The sequence below is a fragment of the Anopheles coustani genome, chromosome 2, assembly GCF_943734705.1.
Source record: "Anopheles coustani chromosome 2, idAnoCousDA_361_x.2, whole genome shotgun sequence".
Lineage (NCBI taxonomy): Eukaryota > Metazoa > Arthropoda > Insecta > Diptera > Culicidae > Anopheles > Anopheles coustani.
In genome coordinates this window covers 42739300-42763936 of record NC_071289.1, presented here as the reverse complement: position 1 = coordinate 42763936, position 24637 = coordinate 42739300, and the positions used below count along the sequence as shown (strand labels likewise).

Sequence of the window (24637 nt, the reverse complement as noted above, 5' to 3'; positions counted from 1 at the left end):
ATCATCATCATAATCAATGATCATGTTGACAAATGCAATACTACAGGTTCAAAAACTACAACATTTACTAAATACATTGCAAGCACAGCGTCTGACAACCCTCTTCACGAATACGGCGCATAGGCGTTTGAACTCTCTTAAAGTTCTTGCACACATTGACAATGTTGGCGCCAACTTTCACTGCCAATATGCAGATTCTATGGTATCGCCGTGGTAACTCCATGCAAAAAAAACCTAGCGTGATTTGCGCGACATCGCGCAAGGTTTTTTTGATATGGAGTTCAGCGCCTGTTAGGCGTCGTCGCGCTGTATTGTGGACCCCGGGTCTCGGCATCCTGTTGTACCATTGTACTCCTTTGAAAAACAAGGAATTTCGAGCGTTCCCAGACAGATAGCCGAGAAGTCTTGGCTCATCGGCATTACGAGTGTGTTACCGATGCACGTCAGACCCAACCACTATCTTCTTCTTCTTCTTCTTGACGTAACGACCTCTTGGTCATGCCTGCCCGTTAAGGGCTTATGAGATTTGTTTCCCTGTTGTACGTGGAAAGTCAGTCCTCTCGTACAGGGGAGCCCCGGCGCTCATGGGCCGACTTTCTAACCGGCGCTACCGCTTGGCTGTCGCGGACCCCCAACCACTATCCTTTCCCCCAAATTCGTTGGTACCAGGCCTTTCAAAACAGGTTGGAGCACTATAGTATACAGTAGATATCCGACATACGCGGTACTCGACATACGCGCATTCGGAGATACGCGGTTTTCAAAATTTGACATTAGATTGGGTTTATAACATCGATGTAAATTCCTGACATGTACAACCACACTAATTAATATGTAAATTACACATTTGCATAACTTAACGCTTTTTATTTCGTTTATTGCAATTTATTTTATTCGACTGCGTCTGCATTGCATTCATATTAACGGACTAAGTAAATTTTGTTATATTCTATGGTACATGTACACAAGAACGCGATCTCGTAACTCCTAGTATAAGCTATGTGTCAAGCAATATTCGAGATACGCGGATTTCCCTGGTCCCCATTATCCGCGTAAGTCGGATACCGACTGTACGCTACTTAAACTGTTCCGACTGTTTCTTCGATTGGGATTCGGATTTGGAGATTTGGTTTACCCACCACTACGAACGAAACTCGCGCCAAACTGGCATCAACAAGCTTCAAAAACCTTGGTCACAACTGTAAATAATGGCTAAAGCAACTAATTTCTCAATAACTTTTTAGTGGCTTGGCCAATTTTAGCGACAGACCCCTCAAATGAAAGTTCTTTTAAAGACTGATAACTCTGTGCAACAAAGACTCTTCCGTAGCTCTTAGTTTATGAAATTCTGAGAAGTAGGTGCAGAAACCTTGGTTGGTATTTTATGCTGAAATAATAAATTGGTTAATAACTTTACAACTGCTGAACCGATTTGTACATGTGACCCATTAAATGAAAGGTCTACTCAAGACACGCAACTTTGTGTAACAATAGATCGTTCTATATTTTCTAGTTTTTGAGAAAGTTTTTTTTTCGAAAAGCTTCGGAAATCTACCGGTTCGACCGGAACAAGGTACACAATACTTCGAATAGCCATTTAGGCAAAAAATTGCCTAATTGTTAATAACTTTTGATTCTTTGAACCGATTTTCACGATTGACCCCTCAAATGAAAGGTCTGCTCAAGACACACAATTTCAACAATAGTTAGGTTTTCCAGGCTACTTAGTTTTTGCGAAATGATTTTGTATGGAAAAATGGCCGAAACAGCCAATTTGCCTTTAACTTTTGATTCTGTGAACCGATTTTTACGACAGACCCCTCAAACGAAAGGTCTTTTGCAGACCAACAGCTTTGTGGAAGTAAAGACTTATCCATCGTTTCCAGTTTTGAAGAAATTAATACTGCGTTGCAATGTCGACACAATCGACGATTGAGTTTTCTCAAATGTCAGTTTAAATTTAAAGTTTTTGAGCATCAAATACTTAAACAGAAGAATAAACACTGTAGATCGGGCAGTTAAATACGCATGGTGGTATGACTAAAATTTGAAGCATGGTTTAGTTATGACCTATTTATTCATTTTTTTATTATATTAGATACATTCTCAACACATTTTAAACAACTTCGTAAGCTTATACGTTTTTCCACATTGGTCATAAACAATTTTATTTGACTTTCTTTATTTACTGGTATGCTGCACGCATTTAACATTGCACTCTAAAGATCCTTCTATTATTGTGTGGCTGTTACGATTACTGCATTCTGCTTCACAGCTGCGTTCTTACTGGGTGTATCAAATAAGAACCCAACTTCCGTGGGGGAAAAGTGTTATCCAAAATATGTTCCAACCAAGTTTGGAGTGTTGCATTTGAGTAAAGTTGTTGTACGTTATTTGAGGGATGGACTCTACCACGTGTGTCCTTTCATTCGCCCTACGGGAATGCATCGTGCAGTGCAGTAAGGAGTAAAGTGTTTCATTATTAGTTGAGTCAGATGCGGTTTGAGAGAGGAAAGGTACCCATTAAAATAGGTCATTATAGAATATTAGACTAACTGTGCGTGACGGGAGACATGGTATGAAAGCTTATTTTTAACTGAGCATGTAAGCGGAAATGTTGAGTACTATCTATTATCACAACTTGGATACGCTGCCGATTCAGTGGTATATCTGGTCAACTGGTTGCTTGACACTTTTTAAACGACACACAGGTTGTAGTTTCTCTTAAGATGTGCACTAGCAGTTCCTGTCGAACAATAAACGCAAATTATCTGTTTATAGTGCAAAGTACATTGAAATTCCTACTCGTGTGTGCTCCTGTATCTGTAAGGCACGGTGACGTTTTGCTCTAGCTGCGGTGATTTTTTGCCATGCCTTGTTGCATGTCTACGTAACGTAATCTACCGCTTTGCTTTAGTTTCCGAAGAATTTAAATATTCTAAAATGTATTATTTATGGTTGCTCCTAACCTCCATACTAACAACAAACGAGACAATACAATCTCACAAAGCATCCTCACTTACGTTTCCAATGGAAAGTTCAATCATAATCGGAGCGATAACAAATCTATAATTATCACAAGACATTCAGGTCTAGCTTACGAAACTATTCATTTCAGAAGACAGATGCTAATGGAAAAACTAGAGAATGTTCCTAGCTTTTATGTCTTACATTGTGATATTACAAGAGAACACGCTACGCTTATTCCTTTCTTAGAGGAATTTACAGATCTACTTATTTGGGAATTGTTCCTATGTGCTCACCAAACCAAGTTTCATTGTAAAATTCTTGCAAATTTCTACCAAGTGTATGCCATTCATTTGCATTTATCATCTGCCATGGAGAGATTTATCAAGTTCTGTGCTTTAAGAGATACGTTAAAACATTTAGCTGTGCAACAATCTTTCGATCGCTTTCTACGAGTCGAACCGAAAAAAAGGAATGCCTGTATATATGTATTTATGCTATGGGTGGACAAAAATAAGCTTTCATTCAAATCTATGGTTTGGTAACCACGAAAATATGTAACCCTGAAAGAGGGAAGGGTAACAACCATTAGACCTTATTTGTCTTTAGCTCCTTCTACACTACACTACGCAATAGCTCTGTCGTCCAACGACTACGGTCCAAACACACCTACATACAGACACGGAACAACCTTCCGAACATTTTAGAGTTAGAGTTTATCCCGCACCAGGCACCATCTCACTGTGGTGCCGGTTACCAAAATCCTACGGCACACGAACAAAACGCACACGTTCAGGCTTTCTTGTTCTGCAGCATCTCAATATCGTTAAACGAAACTGCAAACCGTGGCATAGCCATGGTTGCATCAGGAGCCAAACCAGTCGAAGAATTCCATACCCGTTTGACGGTAGGAATATCTCATTTTGGTATCCAAATTGTAAAAGAAATAGTAAAATAAAACACGTTAAAACTAACAAACAACACCGCCCCAATGCCATCGATCAGCATACATTCCTCGGTTAACATCGATGGAGATCCACTCCAGTTGCTGCTGCCAAAGTACCACGTTTCTCGTCCGACTTATCATGAGAGCTCACCGATCGGAGCGTTCTGCAGCCAAAGCTCGTGAATAAAGTTATACAGATTATCGCTCACGGCCACCTACAGCATAGGAAGAGAAACAAAACACTGTTAGCCTCTACACGTCGACTTGATAAGGCCGTGGTTGCAATGATACCTTGTACGGGGTTGGATTAAGCGTACGCTTGTGATCCTGGCGCAGTGTTTTCAGAGACGCCTGAACTCGCTCGCGAACTTCCTCCAGCGAGGGTAGGACTTGGGCCACGCGCCCATCTGTCCAGTACACCCGATACAATGGCTCGACGTTGGTCGGAATGACGTACGCACGCTTTGACTCCTGGAATGGATGGCGACACAGGACCTTCTGACCTACCTCGGGCGGATTCTCGTCGACTCGCTGCAGCAAATCGATCAGCGCATGTCCATCGGCCCCGTACAATCGGAACACATTCTTGCTGCCCGGCATCGTGACCTTGCCAACGTCCTGACTCAGCTTGATCCGTGGCTGGTTGTTGATCTCCACCATCTTGTAGACGCACCCAAGGGCGGGTTGTCGCTGGCAGGTAACTAGAACGAAAAAGAGATGGCTTATTATTATGTTCACAAACCCATCGCCAAGTGTACCACAATCTCCTCCATACCGAGATGCGTTCCAATGCCAAAACAGTCGATCTTGTGTCCCTGCTCGTTCAGGCTCAGTATGGTGTCCTCGTTGATGTCGTTCGAGGCCACAATCGTCAGCTTGCTGAACCAGGGCAGCTTGAAGCGCTCCGCAATCCGCTCAAACGTTTCCCGCGCCAGGCAGCTTAGGTAGGCTAAATCACCGGAATCGATCCTTATGCCGATCGCACGGTATCCTTGATCGTTCAGGGCCAACGCAACTGCACAGAAGTTCAACAGGCCACTCCTGAGGAAGCAAAACGAGAGAGCAAACAGAGAAGAAAAATACCGACCGAGTTGGACAACCACGACAGGGTGGTGTACCAAAGTCGGTGTTGAAAGTCTTTCGTTAGATGGTGGTTCATTAGTTTATTTGCATATTGTATTGTTTTGCATTCCGATCGACGTAAGCAAACCTTGTTTTTCTTCTGCACAACAGAGCAGGGAAAAACATACAAAGTTTGACACGAAACAACAAGCGCTTCCAGCGAACAGGTGAACCAGAATGATATGTACCACAAGGATATGCAACGTTAGCACAAGTGTGGTTAGGATTTGATTAGTAAATTTTGGAAAATTTAGCAACAATGAATTTGATGGGAATGATAATGATGGTGATGATGATGATGATGATGATGATGATGATGATGATGATAATGATGATAATGCCAATAAATAAATAAGATATGGAATGAAAGGAATCTATTTCTACTCAATATGTATTTCATCTCTGCGATGCTGGCGGACATCACTAATGGTCGCAACAGATAAACTTCCGAACAATGCTCGGACGGCTACTAATATTGTGCACAACACAATCTTGGGGGTTGCTAACCTCGTGAGAAAGCGCTGACTCGCCAGGTGACAATGACTAGAGCTGATCAGGTCTAACTGAGAAACAATTCTACTGATGACCGCTAGCTGCTGCACAAGCCAACAAGTTCGACTGAAGGTAAACCAAGCATCGATTTGTGTGCGTATGTGGTAATGAATTAACATATGTGTGTTTTCAAAATTATGCAAGTAATAAAAAGAAAAAGAAATTGTTTAATCATAGGAAAAGGCAAACTTATCTACGCTAAATATGCCATGAACAACGTTGAAGTGGTATACTATTGTAACAATAAATTGGCCTTTCTTATATATTCCTAGATGAAGTTTCTTCGAGTAAAAATAATTAAAAGAAAATAAATTACATATTCTGATGTCTGCGAATCTTTTTACGGAGGCTACGAGAGATAAATGAAACGATGGGAAAGCAAGCGTGAAGTTGAAGCTTGATTTTAAAATATACTCTACTGACCACCACGGGAACAAACAACGGTAATTCGGACAAGCCATGCAGAGTGCTCTCTCGGACTGTAGGAATACATATTCGGGTTGTGAGTTGGAAAACGGTAAAGTAAAGAATACAGAACGAAAGGAAATAAGGATGTAACCAATCAGTTAGGGTTGATTTTTCGAAACAAATAACGATAGAGGTGAGACTGTTGCGAGACAAACTTTTCAAGGCAAAGGAATTGAAGGGCGATAGGCAAATTGCACCGAATGGTGGAAGAGGACAATAAAGATTCGAATAAATTTTATCAATAGTACCGATTTGGAATATATAAATTAATAATAAGGTTGTCGAACTTTTGCTTTGTCTGACAGTGGATTCAGTGGAAGATTTAGAATCTATGGGAGAAAACGTTTGTTTCCTAAGGAGAAAAATCGAAAATTCCAAACTTTACTACCCTGCCACTAATGCTTTCCTTGCGTAACTGCTTGTGTGTGTATCACGTTTTCCAATTTCAGTGTGGTTCTCCTACACTAATATGCCGGATCTTTTCAATCTCGCGTTGGAAAGTCCTTTAAGTTTTTTTTCCACATTCATAGAAGAGCAACCTGAAAAAGGCTAGTAAATCCAGTGTACGCCAATGCTTCCGAATGATTCGCGATCAAGCACCATTCAGTTCGCTAGTTTACCACTGTCTGAACGACCTGGTACATTTGATGAGTTAAAGTGGGAGATATCTGTTTTGTGTTGCGTTGATTCGAGCTAATTCGTGTATCGAGCTCATGAAAACTAGGTGTATCTTTTATCTTCTCTCACCGAAACGTGATCAAATACGGGAAAGTGGCATGCATGTGTGATTTTAATTAGTGAAAACGTGTTAACAGGTGTATGTTAAAACACAGAAACTCGACTATTAGTGGATTTTGTCAGCGAAAAAACAAGAATTAATTAAAAAAAACAAAACAGATCATTATCAAAATCTCTATAACACATAACACAAAACCAAAACTAAAAAACAAGAAAAATCAATGTGTCCTCCACTGGGCCAAAAACTTCAAGTCTAGAACACGTAACAAGGCTATCAAAAGCTGACAGTTAAAGGCTCCATGCATTTCCATTCACACACGCACTAGAGTCCAGCTCGTGTTGTTGATGCGTTCAGTGTGGATTCGGTGTTAATGATCAATGCTTAGGTGTAGGGCCACTGATTCGCTTAGACCGCCACAAAGTTTTGATAACTCCAAATGTTAATTAAGAGGTAATTCAAAGGTTTTAAAATGGACAACACATGTCATAAGCGGGCTTGAGGGTTTTGGATGACGCTGAGAACAAAAAACAAAATGGATGACGATTCCGGGAGGCCATGACCAAAGGATTTCGGGCATATTTTGTATGTTTTCAATGATCCCCGGTCGCACGTGAGTCATGACAGTGGTTCTTGCTCTGCTAGGGCGCGCTTCATTGCTTTTTTGGAGCCGGCGAGATGTATTGGATTCCTTGCCTTTCGCTTCTTTTGATTTGTTTTTTTTTTTTGTTATTCTCCTCTCTATCCCTTCTTTCTGCTCCTTGCGAAACCCTCATTACCTGAAGGACTTTCCAACCGATCGGAGATGGTGGATCATCGTGTTCAATGCTTCACAGTTTGCACACCGCGTATGTTCATCGTCGACGCCCTCGGGAAGATCGCCGTCAATCGGTTCGAGTTCGGCCAGTGGTTCCTCGGTGCCATCGCTCCCTTCAGTTGCCTCGGCCGGGACGGCAATTGCATTCTGATCTTCGACGTCCTCACTGTTTGCGTTTTCATCCTTGTTATCCTTGACCAGTGTTGTGCATTCGCCCTCTTCGATACCTTCATCCTGAGCGTTGTGCTCTTCCTGCACAACTATGGACGGTGGTGGTTGATCACTTAATTCGTCGACCGGGTCCTCCTGTTTCTGATCATCCTCGGCCGCTTGTTCTTCTGTCTCGTCCTGCTGTTGTTCCTCCTCCTCTTCGGTGCCACAGCCGTTGCACTCTTCCTCTGGTATTTCCGGCAGTGTGGTCACCATATACAGTGGATGTAGATCATCTCCATCGCCACCACCATCGGCATTGGTCTCGTGTAATCGACCCACGCAGAAAGGATCGCAAACAACCGTGTCAAGCGGCTCGCACAGCTCGCTTGAAGGGGTGCCGACCAGCTTGTCGCTGGAGTAGAATAACGGTAATGGAGAGTTGTCGGTTATAAGCACCTCACTAAAGGCTAGACTATTGGGTGGGTGGTGGTTTTCACTTTGGCCCTTATGAGAAAAATCCAAAGGGTTGTCCTACGCTTCAAAACATGTACAATAAGACACGAAAACAACATCGAAGGAAACCGTCCACCAAATCAGCAACGTTCACAAGCGACTGATCAATTAATGCGACACGGAATATTAATTAGCGTTCCGATGGTGGCATCACGAGCAGGGATAAGTTAGAATCGTGTATGAAAAGCAGTATATTCAATGATAGATGATTTTTTGGATATCATGTATAGATCGTTTCGAGGATTGTGATCGGGATGGTTCGTTATGCCGCCTCAAATTGTAGCCTTTGTCAGGAGTCAGGAGGAATTACTAAAATCTAAATCCCATTGAAATCACTGTCAGACAAATCACAAGAGTATTACATCCTGGGTTGATGCAAAGTTTAACTACTTGGTTCTATCTCGACCTCGACAAAACGATTGGCACTCGTACGTTCTACTTACAGGAGGAGCTAATTTACTTCGAACAACTATATCGATTCATTTCAACAACTAAACGGGCGCATCTTTCGCGCGTCACAACAAAAGCAAACACATGTAAACTATAATCATTATTTATGATAACTGTAGTGAATCTAAAAACAACGAAATCAAATAGTGAATGTAAAAGAAAAGTAAATGTACAGGGACAGTAGAACAATAAAACAGTAATAGAACGCAAGTGGCAATAGAGTCAAAACAGGGAAAACCAACAATTTCAAGGAAACGACAAAAGAAAATAAAAACAGAATGACATCATCCGAGAGAGTAGAGCCTAGAAGCGGAATACCTCTTGACATCGTACGTGTCGACTAGTGCCATAAACCCGTCCGGGAAGGCGATCGCGAACGAAACCATCGCTGCCAGCTCGCCCTCGCTGCTCTCGTCGGTGGACACGTCCAGCACGCTGGCCAGACTCGACCGGTGCTCCATGGCAAGTTCAAGAATATCGCGGGTGGTGCCTAAGATAGTAGCAGGGACAAATAACAGGAAAAAGTATTTAAAGTTACCTTTGACAAACCCTTCTTGCATATTACCATCTTCTTTATGCTGCAGGACGCGCGTCTTCAGCTCATCGATGCCGGTGAAGGATGTGATGTAGGCGTGGGCGTGCGTACCCTTCACTGGAATGTTGAACAGTTTGCCAGCCAAAACGTTCGAGGTTCCGTCGAAACCACCTGCAAAAGAAGAGCACATGTTTGCTTACGAAAAGTTATAGAGAGAAAAAATCTCGAATATGATCTAATCTGTCAAGTTTTCATTGTCTAAACATGCCCTCAAAAGTGAACATGGAATCCTGGTATCGAAAGTTCATATGGGTTAATTTTTCATGTTTAGAAAAGATATTTTATAATATTAAATACAAAATATACTTTTACGTCCTCACGTGGAGGACAAGAAGAGAAGAAGAAGAAGTGGACATTAACGATTTTACTAAGATATTGTGGCGAAACTCAATAAAAAAAACGTGTTAAACTATCCTCTGGAAGGAAAGAAAGCTTACATCCAACTCATCCGGAGCACACAGTGACTCACGTGCTTGATTATAGTATCATTACGCAGCTGTAATGAATCATAAAAGCAAAGAAATGGCTCGTAGGCAACCGACGCTAACGCTAACAAACATCTTTCCCTGGTCGACCACACACTTGCACACCTTTTCAGGGCCCCCACCCCGTGGCGGATCGGTGGAAAATGAAATTTAGTTTATATGGTGATGTTATTGATCAATCTTTGGCCGCTTCCAGCGTAACCAGCAATCGTTCTGGGGTCGTGTGTGGGCCCTGCCAAAGAGGACACGAACTTCCGCCGCGTAGCTCCCCGGCGGAAAAGAGAAACGGAAGTCAACGGAAGACGACGCAAGCGCTTGCAAAGGAAATGCAGCAATTATTTTCCCACTTACTGTTAAAACTTTCGCGTCGCTTCGTCCCAACAGGCCGATGGTACAAGCTGTATAGTTGGTCTCATTTGTTTCCCTTTCATGCAGCATTTTATTATTTTTATTTTTAGGTTGCGTTTCGATTCGTTTGTTTCATTTTTCTGTCTTCTTCTGCATCTTTTGCTTTACCGTCAGCACGACGATGAGCAACCGACGTGGTTTATAGTTGGTAATATATTCTTTTTCTTCATAGCGTAGAAAAAATGATGCTAAAGGTTTGGCCCAGTTTTATTGCTACAAATTGATTAGTAACGGTAACATGGAGGGTAAATAAAATACTAAACCCGCCATTGCAGTCTATGAGCTGCTGTGCAGCCACATGCGATTTAGGGCATCGTCACGTGATCATGACAATGCCGGTCCATAGAAAAAAAAACTCTGCAGAGTACATAACTCTGCCTGTCAGTAGATTAGCGACAATGCAGGTAACGTTTGTCAAACCAAATTTCTCCCCACGAACGGGTTGATCGTAGTTGGATTTGTTGATTTTCTTATGAAATAAATATTTCCCTACGATCATCAGAAGCTCCAGTATAAGCGTTCCGGTTTACTTTGAGCCAACCGGAGTGTCACCTGGGAGTGTTTTATTTTCTATTCTTTTTTAGGCGTAAATTATGTACCATTGAACCCTATTAAATGATACTTCGCAGTCAACAACGTTAAGGTTTCGACGTTCGAATGGTTCCGAGAGATTTTTTGAGCACCACAAGAAACCAGCTTTTCTTCAGATCGAACGGTTCGCACAAATTTATGATCGGTACAAGCGAAACATCATCAATTCATCGTCAATCGGTGCTATTTATGTTGCCGCCCGGTGTGTATCGATAAAATCGCGTGCCCTCAAACATCTCACGGGGAACGCGCGACATTTGCACACCCCGTGGGACCTTTTCTTTCATGCTTAACAACGAAAAAACACTGCCAAACCGATTGGGGAAAGGGTTATTGATGCGCACCATAGTTTTAGGGTATCGATGTGTCGTTTGGTAGTTCGGTCTGCAGAATATGCACAATTGGCAAGCACAGTTTACGTGGAGCAGGTAAACTATAAGCATTACTCAAACGACACACGCTTTACGACCACCCACCACCAGCGGAGTAAGGGACAATCCAAATGATCTGGACAAACACGAGTAACATGTCATCTTATTGCAAGCTTTATGGAGTCTATGAGTTTTCTTTGCTTCCAAAAAAAGGCTGTTGTCTCGGTGGAGTTTTCCGAGAACTGCCTAACACTGCACAGTCTTTGCCAGGGCAAAGGGCTTAGCTCTGACGCTGATATATGTATTGTGAAATTCGATACAGCCCGCCGCAAATAAAACTTTCCTTAGCGCATGTTCCAACAAAGGCCAACAGGAGGAAATTTCGGGGAGTCCTAATGATATTTTAATTTGTAAGTCAACAGTATTACACGACATGATGGAAGGATCATTTTGGAGGTCGGATCGGTGGATATCGATATCATTTTAAAAATAGTCTTACCAGCACAGCGAGCTCCTGGCTAGAGAAGACTTGAGTGTGCATTCGATAAGAAACAAAAGAACTCTATTATGCTTATTAAAGTAATGGAAAGATGTACACATTTCAATTCGCAGTATTATGTGAAGTGAACTTCCATCAAGCAACTATTGCAAGGTATGCTTCCTACAACTCATAACAAATGGAACGATTCGAATGCCATTTTCTGCTCTAATTTTCCATAGCCGCAATGCACCTAGCTGCAATCGTCACTGCACTGTTTGCGACTCTTATCAGACCCATGCAGGCTTACCAGGTGGAAAATGAAAGCTGCAGCCCGGTGCACCCGCACTTTCCCGCAATTAGCGTCAATCGTGACTTTTTCAGCATCGCCACGTGGTACATCTATGCGCATAGCAATCCCCATCCGGACTACATGTCCATTTTCCACATACCACTCGGTTTAACGCAATCACCTCGGTGTCTGCGACTGTTCAGTGAAACGACCCGTGGATTGATCCGGCTCCGGTATAATTGTCCGACCTATGGGGACATGTTCAAACTGACACTGTACACGACCAACTACGGCCGCCGACGTTACCGGCAAGTGTATCGGCACAGGTTTATCTACAAGAAGTATCGCCCCTTTGCCGAGGTGCAGGTTGTGGCTAGCGACTGCTATCAGTACGTCGTGTTCGCTGGATGCCAACAGCTAAAGAACCGTGCGCTGATCGGGCTGCTGTTTCTGGTGCGAGCCGAGGTCTACGATCACTTCGTGCCTCCAGTGGATTTGATCGCCAAGCTGAAGCAGCATTTTGCCTTCAACTTGACGCACCAGTTGGGCGCCGAGGCTCATAGCTGCGACTGCAACGCGGCAGCCAGGCTTAACCACGACGAGATTACGCAGATCTACAAGATGGAGAAGGAAAAACTAAGGCTTCGCGAGCGAGCTCGAGAACAGTTTGCGAAAGGTATAAGGAACTTTTTCATCTGCGTACTGGCGTTCGCGTTGGGAATGCTTATAGTAGCCAAACTGATCGATATGTACGTGTTCGATATCGAAAATACCATGGATTCGGGTGGAGATTCACACATGTCTCACGGATAGCTTGAACGGAAACCAAAAAATAATTTAGCTTCGTTCGCATAGCATTTGTATAATAACATCATCAAATTTTTGTTAGATAAGGATCTATGTAAAGATGTGAAGATGGCTAAAAAACAACTCTTTATGCCATACCAAGCTCTCAACACCATAATCGTGAATGTCGAATTTGAAATTGATGTGTTTATTGGATATTTTATATCAAAGATGCGTATCGAATAAAGACGGAATAAAGAAAACGCTGGTCAGGTAACCTAATTTTCCATTACAAGTAACGCTTTTACGATGATAATATGATGAATTAAATCTAGAGTGGCTTTATAAAATATAGGACAGCAAAGCGGGATTTATGATTGATTATAGTATCTATAAATTTATCTACTGAAATCCAAATAGCGGTAATTTTGACCGCTACGCAATCATCGTTTAATCTCAAAAACGGCTTTGCTTCTCGAAAAAAGATTGACCACTCAAAAAAGCATTCGGGCAAGATTCTAAAGCAATGTATTCTAGTATTAAATAAACAGAACTCCAAAATAACAACCTGAACCATCAAAACTGTCCACGTTTGAAAAATTGATATTTCGAGGAGTGTCATTTCGGGGTCGTGAAAAATTTAGATCCGGTCTAAATATTTTTAACTGACACCGTGGATATTTTGTTAATGACTACAACATTTGATACCCGCAGGAGCATCGAGCCCGAACGTTGCATAAGAGATTCGATCAAGCGTATTGTTGTCGAACAAACAACCTATATTTAAAAAGTGTCAAAAATCCACTATATAAGGAAAAAAGTCCTCAAATATACACGTGCATTCATAGTACCGATGAGGACCAATGAAAAAGGGTTCATCGTATTGGTTGCATTTGCGTCGGGTGCATCGGGGATAGGCTGACATTGGAAATTGTACTTCAAACCAATCAAGGTTGCGATCGTTTACCGTTGACATTGACTGAAAACACAACGCTCCATCCATCGAGAGGCGGGCTGTGTTGCATTTAAATAATGCACCTTATTGTGCCGAGAGGCAAGTAAGACAAGGAGGGGAGCGCTTGTACCTCACAAAATGGTGCAGGGTCGCCTTCCTATTGCCTGAGGGCACCATCCGCGCCAGCAAACAGCAGCACGCAAAAGCTCAATGGTTTGTTTAGTTGAAGATCGGGGTGACTCCGATCAGGGGCACAATATGCCACCCATTCCCTTCGATTACACTGTCAAGGTGAAGCGGCGCAGCGGCACAACACTCTAAATCTTCCACCCCACCACGTCAATTTCGAACTCAACTCCGATGAAAAACTATGTACCACTACCCTCTCCTTTTACAGAGGACGGCTTTCGGTGGTCGTACCCTATGATTTGGCCGTTGGTGTGGAGGGAGGCACATCAAACGAAAATAACAACAAAGTACCCGTTTTCCGGTTTTGACACAGCGTCAAGGTTACGCGCGCAAATGCAGCACGATTCAGGACGGACGACACGGAGCGCCAACCCCCGCATTCTTACTTCACCCAAACCACCCAAACCCGGATCGGGGAAAAAGGACCTGCCAAACAGTCTGCGCGTTTCTGTTTCTTGACACCGGTCTGTTTGAACGGCAGGGCATAGTGCCAAAACTTTCCCTTTTAGTTCCAAATGTTTCGCTTTTTCACAATTGCCTCTTCCTTTCCACGACTGCTTTTCAATGTCGCAGCACGTGCATTTTTTTATATTTTCACGTGATGCGAAGAGGCAGGTCTCGCGTGAGGCAACGTGGCCAGAACTTCCGTGCAAAGGACTCAAAACAGTATACCATTCCGTGGCCCAGTACATCCGACAGCGTCGGAGGTTCTTCTTGGCACGAAAAACATTCTACCGACAATCAACGATCAATCTTTGCCTACCACCACCGTATCGCGCCTTCGTTCATTTGTTCGCTCACCGATGTAGGAGTATTTGGAAGCCGAAAGACCCCCGTCCGGTCCCTGGGCACGCCGTAGGCCAAACTCGAGCAGGTGAATATGCTTCCCAGCAACCATGCGATATCGGGCGGCGTTGGTGGCCATCAAACTGTAATGAAACCGGGAAGATATAGAAGGTGTTTAGAGCGTGCGTGGAAAAGTTTTCTTGAACGAATTATGACTGAGCATGAACGATGTGCCACGATGTACCGCGCAGGAAGGTTTCGCCTCTTGGCACGTGGGGGCAAACGGTGATTCTTACCTTGCGTAATTCACCAGAGTCAAAAGGGTCGTTTCGAGTAACTGCACTATGATGAGTGGGCCGACCACTTTGATGAGGGGAACTCTGGAAGAGGATTTAGAAAGTAAATACAGACAAATCAGAACGAAGGCAAAATGGATCAACAAACGCATCCGTCAGTGCGTGGTGCAGACTTTACCTTGGAAATGCAACGGATCCCTCTTCAATTGCATACAGTGTGACATCTTTCGCCGTTAGCTGGCTCAAATACTCGAAAAATTCATCCTCGATGCCTTGCGGTAGGGCATGCTTAAGATACTCGATGTCTGGTGGAAAGGTACAAGAAATAGTTGAGCGATGATCGACAGCGTCGTTTTCGCGTAAACATCCGTACCTGTTTCGGAGTAATGAAAGCTGTCGAGGAACTTCAAACATTCCTCCAGCCCGGCAAAAATGGTAAACTCTCCCTGGAATGGGTTCGTGCGGAAGAACAGGTCAAACACGGCGTTATCGTCGATTTTGCCCGACTTCCAGTATGCGTAGGCCATCGTTATTTGATATAAATCTGGAAAAAATAATAAATAGTATAGAATCCGTTTAGATACTTATTTCGAAGGTCTATAATGATTTGAAAGTCTGTCCCAATTCTAGAACATTAAATCTATTCATTCGTTTTAAAAACTAAATATTTAATCCTTCAAAAAATTACTGAGCAATCCTCGGGCTGAATAAAAAGCTATCGTACTTTGAACAAAGAGGAAGTGTATAATGAAATTTTGTGATTGAGTTAAATATAAGTAAAGTAAATTTAAAAAAAAATAAATAAATACAATTTCATCTGTAAAAGATTCTTATGGGTCAGTTTGTTTTAGAGCTGAAATGCTATTTTCCAATTAGGCCATATTCAACACAGGTTAAAATTAATAAATTTCGGTAAGTTACGATAAACATATATGAAATATTATTATTATGACGATAATCATAAATTACATATTATAACATTATATAAAATTGTGGAAATAATTATTAACATGACTCCTCTTTTTGAAACAAGATATAATCGACGAGTTCATGGTTTCACCATTGAACACAAAACCTAACAGGGATGAGCAAGAATGAATTCTACTTCTTCTGTAACTCATCGTTGTTTTGAAACATTCTATGGTAGATTGGTACATTACGCGGAGTGATTTGTTTGAAATTGTCCTGCCCAGCTCTACGGAGTAAATAAATACTTCACAGATAGTGAGGCACGCTGTTATCAATAGTTGGCACGGTCATCGCGGTACCATTATGGACGACTGCAAGGCAGATTCTGAGAACAAAACAATTCCCGGACCCGTGTTCCATGAAAAAACTTGTTTGAAGTGGCTGATATCGTGATATAAAAATAGGATACTAATTGCCTTTTGTTTAGTCTACACGAAGGATTTATCACCAGGTAAGGAAGATAATAAACGCGATAAGATTGAGTGATAAAAAATGCACGTTAAGTTTATTACATTTCTGCCCTTTTACTGCTTCATCATTTTCCATCCCGGTATGTGCAGTGATGCACTTGCGTCACATGAACGGCAGGAAGTGCATACAATTTGTTTACAAACAACATTCATCTTTTCAAGGTTGCCGTTGTGTCAACGAATATTTCAATCCGTCGAACCCTCGCATTTGCTTTGCGGAGAATGAATGGAAGGAAAAAGGGTTCCGAATAACTGAAATATGTTCACAAGGCACATGCCCGTAGTACACCAAAGCTTTTACTACATGATTACGCCGCCTTCAACCGGTGTTTTCATGAATGGCAGAAGAAATCGAAAGTAAACTTTCCGGGCGTTACAGCACAGCAAGTCCGCACACACAACTATCTCTGTCCAAGGTGAAATTTGACAGATTTGTCTACTACCACATCCGAGATTTTTGGGACTGTGTGCGTGCTTATCCGCTGTGGTTTGACAGATCCGCCTCACGGTGGTAGCTGTAGACGCGCTCTTTTCTTTATCGTCGGCTACTACAGGTGCCGAAGTGCTCTTCATTTCATAACTGTTAGGACAGGGTGCTTTAAACATAATCGTCGTCTCGCCCAGCGTACCTGTCAGGAGTGGCTGCACGACGCTGTTGTGATAGTTGCGATTCCAACTGTTGCGACCAGCGGCAAATGCGCTGTCCGTCGACAGCTCTCGGTTCATCGTGGCCATCTCTGCCTGCGCTCTCCCTGGCAACGACGGGGTTTCGCTATCTCGTATCTTTGGCGTGCGCCTGCTTGACCGCGGTCTGATTACACCGTGTTCCGATTGTTTGATCACCGAACGCTTCTCGGCTACTTAGGACCAAAATCCTGCCACAATCTTTATTGCACCGTCACGTAAAAACACTACCGAAATCTTTGCCCTTGCGAGGCCGAACAGAGGGGTTGTGGTAAAATCACTTCAGCTTCCCGAAGGTCGTCGATTAGCTGATCTTTCGTTGCGACAATGTTTTACGCGCCTTCTTGGATCAGCAGCATGCGGAGTGGAAGTACCAAGGGAGGGGAAGCAAGTTAGTGGTATGTGTGTTCGATGTTGTCAGGAAAGAAGAACGAAAAAAACAATGCGAAGCACTTGAATGCTAGAGACGAATTCGACGATCGTTTGTTACAAAACAATCCACTTTGACGCTTATCACACTAATCACACTTTTTGGATCACTTTACGGTAACAAAACTTAACTAAACACGACACAAAAAAGAAACACTCTAGCACAAAATAGAGGCGACAGTCGTTAGATGGGATTATTTGGTAACGCGAACGTTGCTCCGAATCGTACGAGACGCTTCAAACTCGTTTCAAAGTTTGCTTCCTTTCGCGATTTCGTTCGAAGGTTGCACCTAGTGAAACGATCTCGGATCTGCAGAGACTCGACGGTAGGTATGTTGCCTCGGCAAGGAAAAACTGAACCGAACCGTTTGAAGTCGCACGAACAACTGAATAGACGATGCAATTTGCGTGAAGTCTGTCGTATCAACCGGGCCGGTGATGGTATTGGTGCGCATGTTTATCGCACATAAATGGATGGGCCGACTGCCACATGTGGTCGTAGAGCATGAGGAATGGTTAATGCTCGTAGGCCGATTTATGTAAAAGAGTTTTAATACGTTTGCTGAGCTTGTTTGTTTGTTTAGTTTAAGAATCGGTGTTGTTAGATAATTTTAATTTGCTCCAATTCATAAATAAACTAGTTTCATGTAGTTTTTGTTAAAAATCGGATATTCTTCTTACAGGTCTATCATTGCAGTTGGCCACAAGCGTGAAGGTAGTTTGAAGGACAAAATTGACGTTAGGCCAGCGGTTTGTGTATTGGCAAAGGACGATTGGTAGTTATTCTGTAGTCCGCTAGAGGGGGATACTGTTGATGCAACTTTAAAAAATTATAATTACCTGTTTTCAAATGATTAGGGTCAATCAAAATTAAAAGTCAAAAATTGGGTACGGCAGGTGTGTAAGGTATTTTATTGACATTTCTTTATAATAACGGTATTTTAAAAAAGAAGCATCTCTTGTAGAGATCATCGCGAATTGCATGCTACAGTTATCTGTTTTGTACACACATGGCCCTAAAACATAAATTATGCCCTAACAATTCTGGGAGTGATTCCCAGGATCAACACCGATCGATGATTACGAAAAGTTTCGTGTTTTTCTAATGATTGCACTTTTGCGAATCGACACTTCCGATTTTTTGGCTTTACCGCGCGAGACATTAGCTTTTCCATCCATGGAAAGATTGAGCGAAACTCGTGTGCGCAATCCTCGACTAGGAGATTCCTGCACCTGCGCTCGACCAACACCCCTGACATGATGATTTAAATGAAGCTGTAACGAGAAAACAAAGTACAACAGGTTAAAAACTTAAATTCCATTCCAGCGTTATAGTTTCTACTCTGTACCTTCAGGTAATTGCTTTTTTTAAAGATCCTTCCACAAAAACTGCATTTATGCGTATCGAGATCAGTTTGAGGTGCTTTCGAAGCCTTTGGAGAAACAGGTTTTGCTCCCCCGGTTGTGCTGGTACCTATTTCTTCATGGCAGTGCTGATGTCGAGCTAAATTGATCGCACTCTTGAACGAACGTTCACATTTTTCGCACTGATAGCGAGAGTGTTCCTGTTGCATGTGTTCCCGAATGTTCTCACTCGGTGCCAACCTCTTCCGGCAGAGCGCACAGAAGGATGTTAGCGCCCTCCGGGGGGATTTTACGACCGTTGGTGTGGGTTCTTTGTCCTTTGCCTTTAGCTTTTTCTTTTCTGGCTCCGAGTGAGGACTGAGCTCCAGCTTGATCGGAAGCTTTCGTTTGGATTTGCGAACCAGTCCTACCTTTGGCGGGGATTCTTTAACAGGTGTTTTCTGTGAAAGAGAAGAATTAGCAGAAGCAGGTTTTGTTTGGGCTACACTTGTGGGCTCTGGTTCCGTCTTGATTGGCCCGGGAACCATAGTAATGGTAGTGGAAGCAGGTATTTTCAGTGGTGCTATGGAAATTGATTGGGCTGATTGGTGCAGGACTGCTGGTGGTGGCACAGTGACAGGTACGATTCGGGAGGATTCTGTCGATGTCATAATAACAACCGGAGGTGGTGGAGCTATCATAGGCTTTGGAACCATTATGACGGTGGGCTTATTCTTCCGGACTCGAATTTTTATGGCTGGTTTTCCTTGCTCGGTTGGAACTGTTCGGTTCCCCTTAGACAGATGGCTGGTCACGATGTGCTGCTGGAGGTCCGGATTTGTAGGAAAACATTCTGGACAAGCGCTGCACTGAAATCGGTTGCTTCCGCGAACGTTTAGGATTGCAGGAATCATCTGAAACAAATTGGATACATTCATACCATCACATATTTGACTCGTGGGAAATTGGGGTTTGAGGGGTACTTACACGCTTGTTCTCGACCAAATCTCCAGCAACATTTGTCGACATGAGTTTAATGGTAACAGTGTTTTCCTGGCGATCCTCGAGCTTGGTGCTCTCATACTTGGTCGTGCTGCTGCTGTCCTCATCCTCATACGGAAAATAAAGATCTGGGTCAACGCCAACCTCCATCCGCGTAACACTTGCTTCATCAATCTGCAAATCAGGTACACCTGCAGTTCCGCTAGGTTTCGTAGTTGACGAAGGCAGTTTGATTCGTTGCAATTCGACAGAATCCTCATTCATAGGTTGCACGATCGCCGACTGGAGTGGAACCAACGGTGGTGGCACATTGTTGTTCAGCACATACTGATTTCCACTCGTAGCCGGCATCGGAAGGAAACTGCTCATCACGCCCTGCCCAATGTAGGACTTTAGCAATTGTGTCAGATCGCTATCGTTCAGCAGGTTGTGGTTGGAGAGCACCTCACGAAAGCTGGAGTTCTTCAGACGCTGTATCAGAACGTCGAACGATGCTCGGCGATCATTTTCTGCCCACTTGAGAGCCTTCAGGATCAGCTTCAGCAACTCTTGATCTTTGATCAACAGGCCAAGCTTGAGATCACTGTAGCTTACGACGCTCGACGTCGAAGCTGGTGTTCCGGATTGTGCGATGATTCCTTTCGGTCCAGGCTTCAGTCGGTTTACGTTAATTGGTTGAGTTTGTAGAGTTATGCTTCCTTTATCATCTTGAGAGGGAGTATTTGGCTGTTGGTGCTGTGGCCGGAAGAGAGGAAGCGCCACGTTGACATTTCTGCCAGCCTCCTCGGGACTGTTGAGACCTCGAAGGCGACTGATCCAGGCCCGGAACGCGTCATCGGTGCGATTTGCCATTACCGCAAATTGGTCGATACTTTCCAGCTTAAGGTAGCAGGATCCACACACGCACTTTGGCAGGAGATCGTCTCGTGTAATCTGTTATATTATATGAATTAATAATAATATTAGTAAAAAATTTAGTGTGCATGATTTACACAATCTGGGAATTATTTTTAAATAATTCATAAATTATTATTAGATATAAAAATACTACGGCACAAGATTTTTCTGCATCTCGTAAATTCCATGGTCTTATCTGCTATCTGCTAATTACTGTACAACAATCGTTTCTGAACTATAGTCCCTTATAGAGAAACAAATTGTATTGGTATCATATAGGTATAGGTGTCACAGTTTTATTCTTTAACATCATCTACATAAAACGGTCATGACCATCCTTTTTTAAACATCGCTACCGAATTGTGTACTTAAATATTCCGACCCTGAAGGCACAATGCTCTGCTAACACTACATTTGAAATTGGCGTTATGTGTAATGTCAATTTTTCAGTTTGATAGTTTTGAGTATATACGATTTAAACAGACACAACTTTTCGACGAACCCGCCCCATCCGAGCATCTAGCTACATTTTCGTTACCCAATCCATGTAAACTTAAGCCTTTATTTAAAACAGTTTTCTATTTTATCATTCATCCCCATTATTTGCTTATACGGCATATTTTTTATAATTAGTTGCATTTAACGTGACATAAAAAAAAATTATATTTCTGTGTTATCAGAGTATTCAACAAACACGGTTATCAGTTGGGTCTAAGATATTTCGTCCATCTGTTTGCTTCACCCTCATGTATGAATAACGTTCAAACAAGAAAATGTAATGCAATAAACTACTTTGACAGATGGGTTCCTTTTTCCGAAAGTTTCCAAAGGTGCAGCATCCTATCGTTCTACATAGTACTTCTTCACTGTGGTGAATAGCAGAATTTCATTATGAAAAGACACTGTTGAAATAGAAAATCCATAATCCGTGTTCCAAGTTAAATTTTCATGGTTTCCTTTTCTGTATTTAACTTCGTTTTTAATCACGATCCAAAAATCACATTTCACGAAAATGTTTGAAGACCATTCAGAAATTGGGTAGATTTGGTGATATGCAAAAAAAAAAATAGTGGAAATAACAGCATTTCATTGAAAACGAAAGAAAATTGAAATTGAAAGAATTATAAATAAAGTTAACTAAAAAGAATCGTATAGGACTCGCCGAGTAAATAATTGACCTGCTCGTAAAGATCCCTTTTAACAAAATTTTCTTATAATGGAAAAATTGATATGCCATGAAAATGTTTGCTATCTGTTTTAGTACAATAAACACTGAAATGGATTAAACTATTTGAAAGAGGGTTGACTGTATATTTTCAGATGTACTAAGCTCGATTTACTGCAGCAAAACAGCTATTTGATGCACCTGTTGGTTCTGTTTTGTTTTCCCTCTGGAGGTTTCAGTCGTGATAGAATTACTCGATATCAATCAATCATAAGGACGTTTCCCGACGAGATGCATACTGTAAGGATACCAAGTGCGGGGTTTGTTTGTTGTCCTTCTTGCTCGGGTGTATGCCGTTAGAGGAAAAGGATAACGTGTACCAACAAATTCAAACCGAGCGTATACGAGAGAGTGCGAGAAACGAAGAGCGAATTGGCGTATGTGAAAGAGCGATTTATTGAGCAGCGATGTGAGCGTGATAGCAAGCTCCACGTGGGCTTTGCTCGCGTTTTTTCCAGTGTTGGAGCTACAATGCTTTCTCTTTTTTATTTTTTCTCTCTTTTGGACGCTATGAGGTGTATATCCCCAACTGTGTTGTGTTGCTTGCATAATTTGCGTCTTGTTTTCATTTACACACACGATCGTACGGTGCTCTGTCTTGCTTCAGTGTGCTCCACTCGCACACGTGGTGAATCGTATAATCTTCGTGTTCAGTGCGAAACAAAAACGCTTCATTTTTTTCTACTATTTTTCTCGCACTGCTTCAACAAAATTAGGACCTTCACATCATCCCGTGTGTTTCGTGCCCTTCAATGCTTGCTCATTTACGTTGGAAATGTATAGCTCTTGGGTTTGTTTCTGCAGATATGATGGTCAACGTGTGTTTCACTTGCTTGTATGCGGCGACGAATGAAACGAAAGCGACCGTAACTCTCATTCTATCCCTTTCATCACGGTAACATACTTTCTCTAGTCTACTTTCACATTCTGGGGAGATTGAAATGCAAATGGCGGGAATTTGTATAGGTCACCTTATTGATGAAAAATCTGTTTCTCTTTCGGGATAGTGCTAACAAACTTAGGTTTGTCGAGTGAGCTGATTTCCGCTTTCACGCTTTGTTTCTCTGGCTGAGATGCACCTGCACGTTCTGGCCACACATTGGAAAGCACCATTGCTTATTGCATCGGGTGCACCGAGTGCAGGATCGACCGTATTGCAACTACATATAGCCGCAAGATGCAATCACATTGGGGCTCGTTATTCGTCGCGTGGAATGCACGGTCTTTGTTTTGATTGCTTTCTCTCGCTCTAACATTTCCCTGTTTATCTCCTTCCCTCTACTCGTCCATGGACCCATCTCGCTCGTGCTACCTGTTTGATCCCCAAACACATTCGTTTCCCACACCACTCCACCGGTAGTGCGTTTGTGGTCAGTTTATTTTTGTGTTTTTCAAGAGACCAGTACCAGCGCATTAAAGGGCGACTTTAATTGTGTGACGACAGTCACTGCTCGGGTTTGCCACTAACCCTTGTGATAAGGACGGGGACACAAATACCACTGCAATTTGTTTTACCATTTGCTAAGATAGTGTGCTATTTTTACTAAACACAAGGAAAATGTGACTTGTTTGTTTTACGAAGCAAGTTGTCAAATGCATCCTACATGTACTCTCCCGCGAGGTTTAATCAGACTGTCTTTGCAAACTGTCTTTCCAACAAATAACAATAATAAAACCTTCACATCAAAACGCCATATAGCGCTCTTTTCCCATTCCTCACAGATACACTGGCAGAGTTTAGCTAAACAGCTGGATGGTAGATTGATTCCTTCTCCTTCAAACGCTTCTTATGCAGCTATCTTTCTCCCATTTACTCCATACCATAGGTCATGATTCGCTCGCTCCCTCTATTCAACATTTTTTATCTCCTTCTGCCAAACAGTGAAGGGCTGTTACGGTCCTCCGACTAGTGTACTACCAAGGCCATACTACTCCCTACAGTGTTATAAGTGTATCGATAAAGTTTAGCTCTTGCTGAATAATGCTCACAGAGCAGACGATGATAAAGCAAACTAATTTCTGTCACGGTCGGCCATTTGATGTATTCCATTACTCTACAGAAGTCCTGCAGAGCAGAGTTTACTTACATTCAGCTGCAGATATCGCTGAATCTTAGTGTCCAGACGATCGCTACCGAAGATTGGGAAGGCGCACGTGAGATCGTGAATGTCCATCCCACAGATACGACACTTCCTGGCGACATTTAACTCAAGGCTCATACTCAGCAGCCCGTTTGGGTCCATCTTCTTTAAATAAGGATGCGAAACGAGCCCTTCCTTCACACACTGCAACGTCCACCAGCCTACTACGTTTATAAGCGTCGTTAACAGCACTACCTGCTGTCCCTGTCGTTTCGTTTTGGCGCGTTTTATGCAAACAAAAAATCTAATACGTCACTCGAAGGTGTGCAAGTGAAGGAACGACTGATTGAAAGAGCAAGAGCAACGAAAGCTAGTGATTCAGATTGGTTTTTGCAGATTGCAGATTGCACAGTACACATTTGAACACCTAGTACACTGGTGGAAATGTTGTTAAACCAACCACGGGAAGGTTTGCCACGCGTTCCAACGCGAGATCCAACCGACTACGACGCGAATGGCGGAGATTTCCTGCCGCGACTGACGAATTGCACTCCCGGTGCACGTATAAACGCACAACCAA

The 24637-nt window shown here is 42.7% G+C and overlaps 1 protein-coding gene across 3 annotated transcripts; it reads right to left on the bottom strand.

Moving 5' to 3' along the window:
• Positions 1-3845: 3845 nt before the first annotated feature.
• On the bottom strand, positions 3846-24534 carry LOC131267794 (nicotinate phosphoribosyltransferase). Of its 3 annotated transcripts, XM_058270748.1 has the most exons (11): positions 17025-17832; positions 15330-15500; positions 15135-15261; positions 14957-15040; positions 14676-14803; positions 9290-9430; positions 9043-9214; positions 7571-8173; positions 4689-4954; positions 4205-4614; positions 3846-4128 (listed from the first exon to the last, which is right to left on the bottom strand). In XM_058270748.1, the coding sequence occupies exons 1-11, from the start codon at positions 17128-17130 to the stop codon at positions 4051-4053; spliced, it is 2286 nt and encodes a 761-aa protein (XP_058126731.1). In that variant the 5' UTR covers positions 17131-17832; the 3' UTR covers positions 3846-4050. The 3 variants fall into 3 exon arrangements, with proteins under 3 accessions (XP_058126731.1, XP_058126733.1, XP_058126732.1); XM_058270750.1 differs by lacking the exon at positions 7571-8173 and having other exon boundaries at positions 9058-9214; XM_058270749.1 differs by lacking the exons at positions 3846-4128; positions 4205-4614; positions 4689-4954; ... (6 more) ...; positions 15330-15500; positions 17025-17832 and adding exons at positions 18401-18783; positions 18858-19766; positions 19840-20787; positions 24064-24534.
• Between the last annotated feature and the right edge of the window lie 103 nt (positions 24535-24637).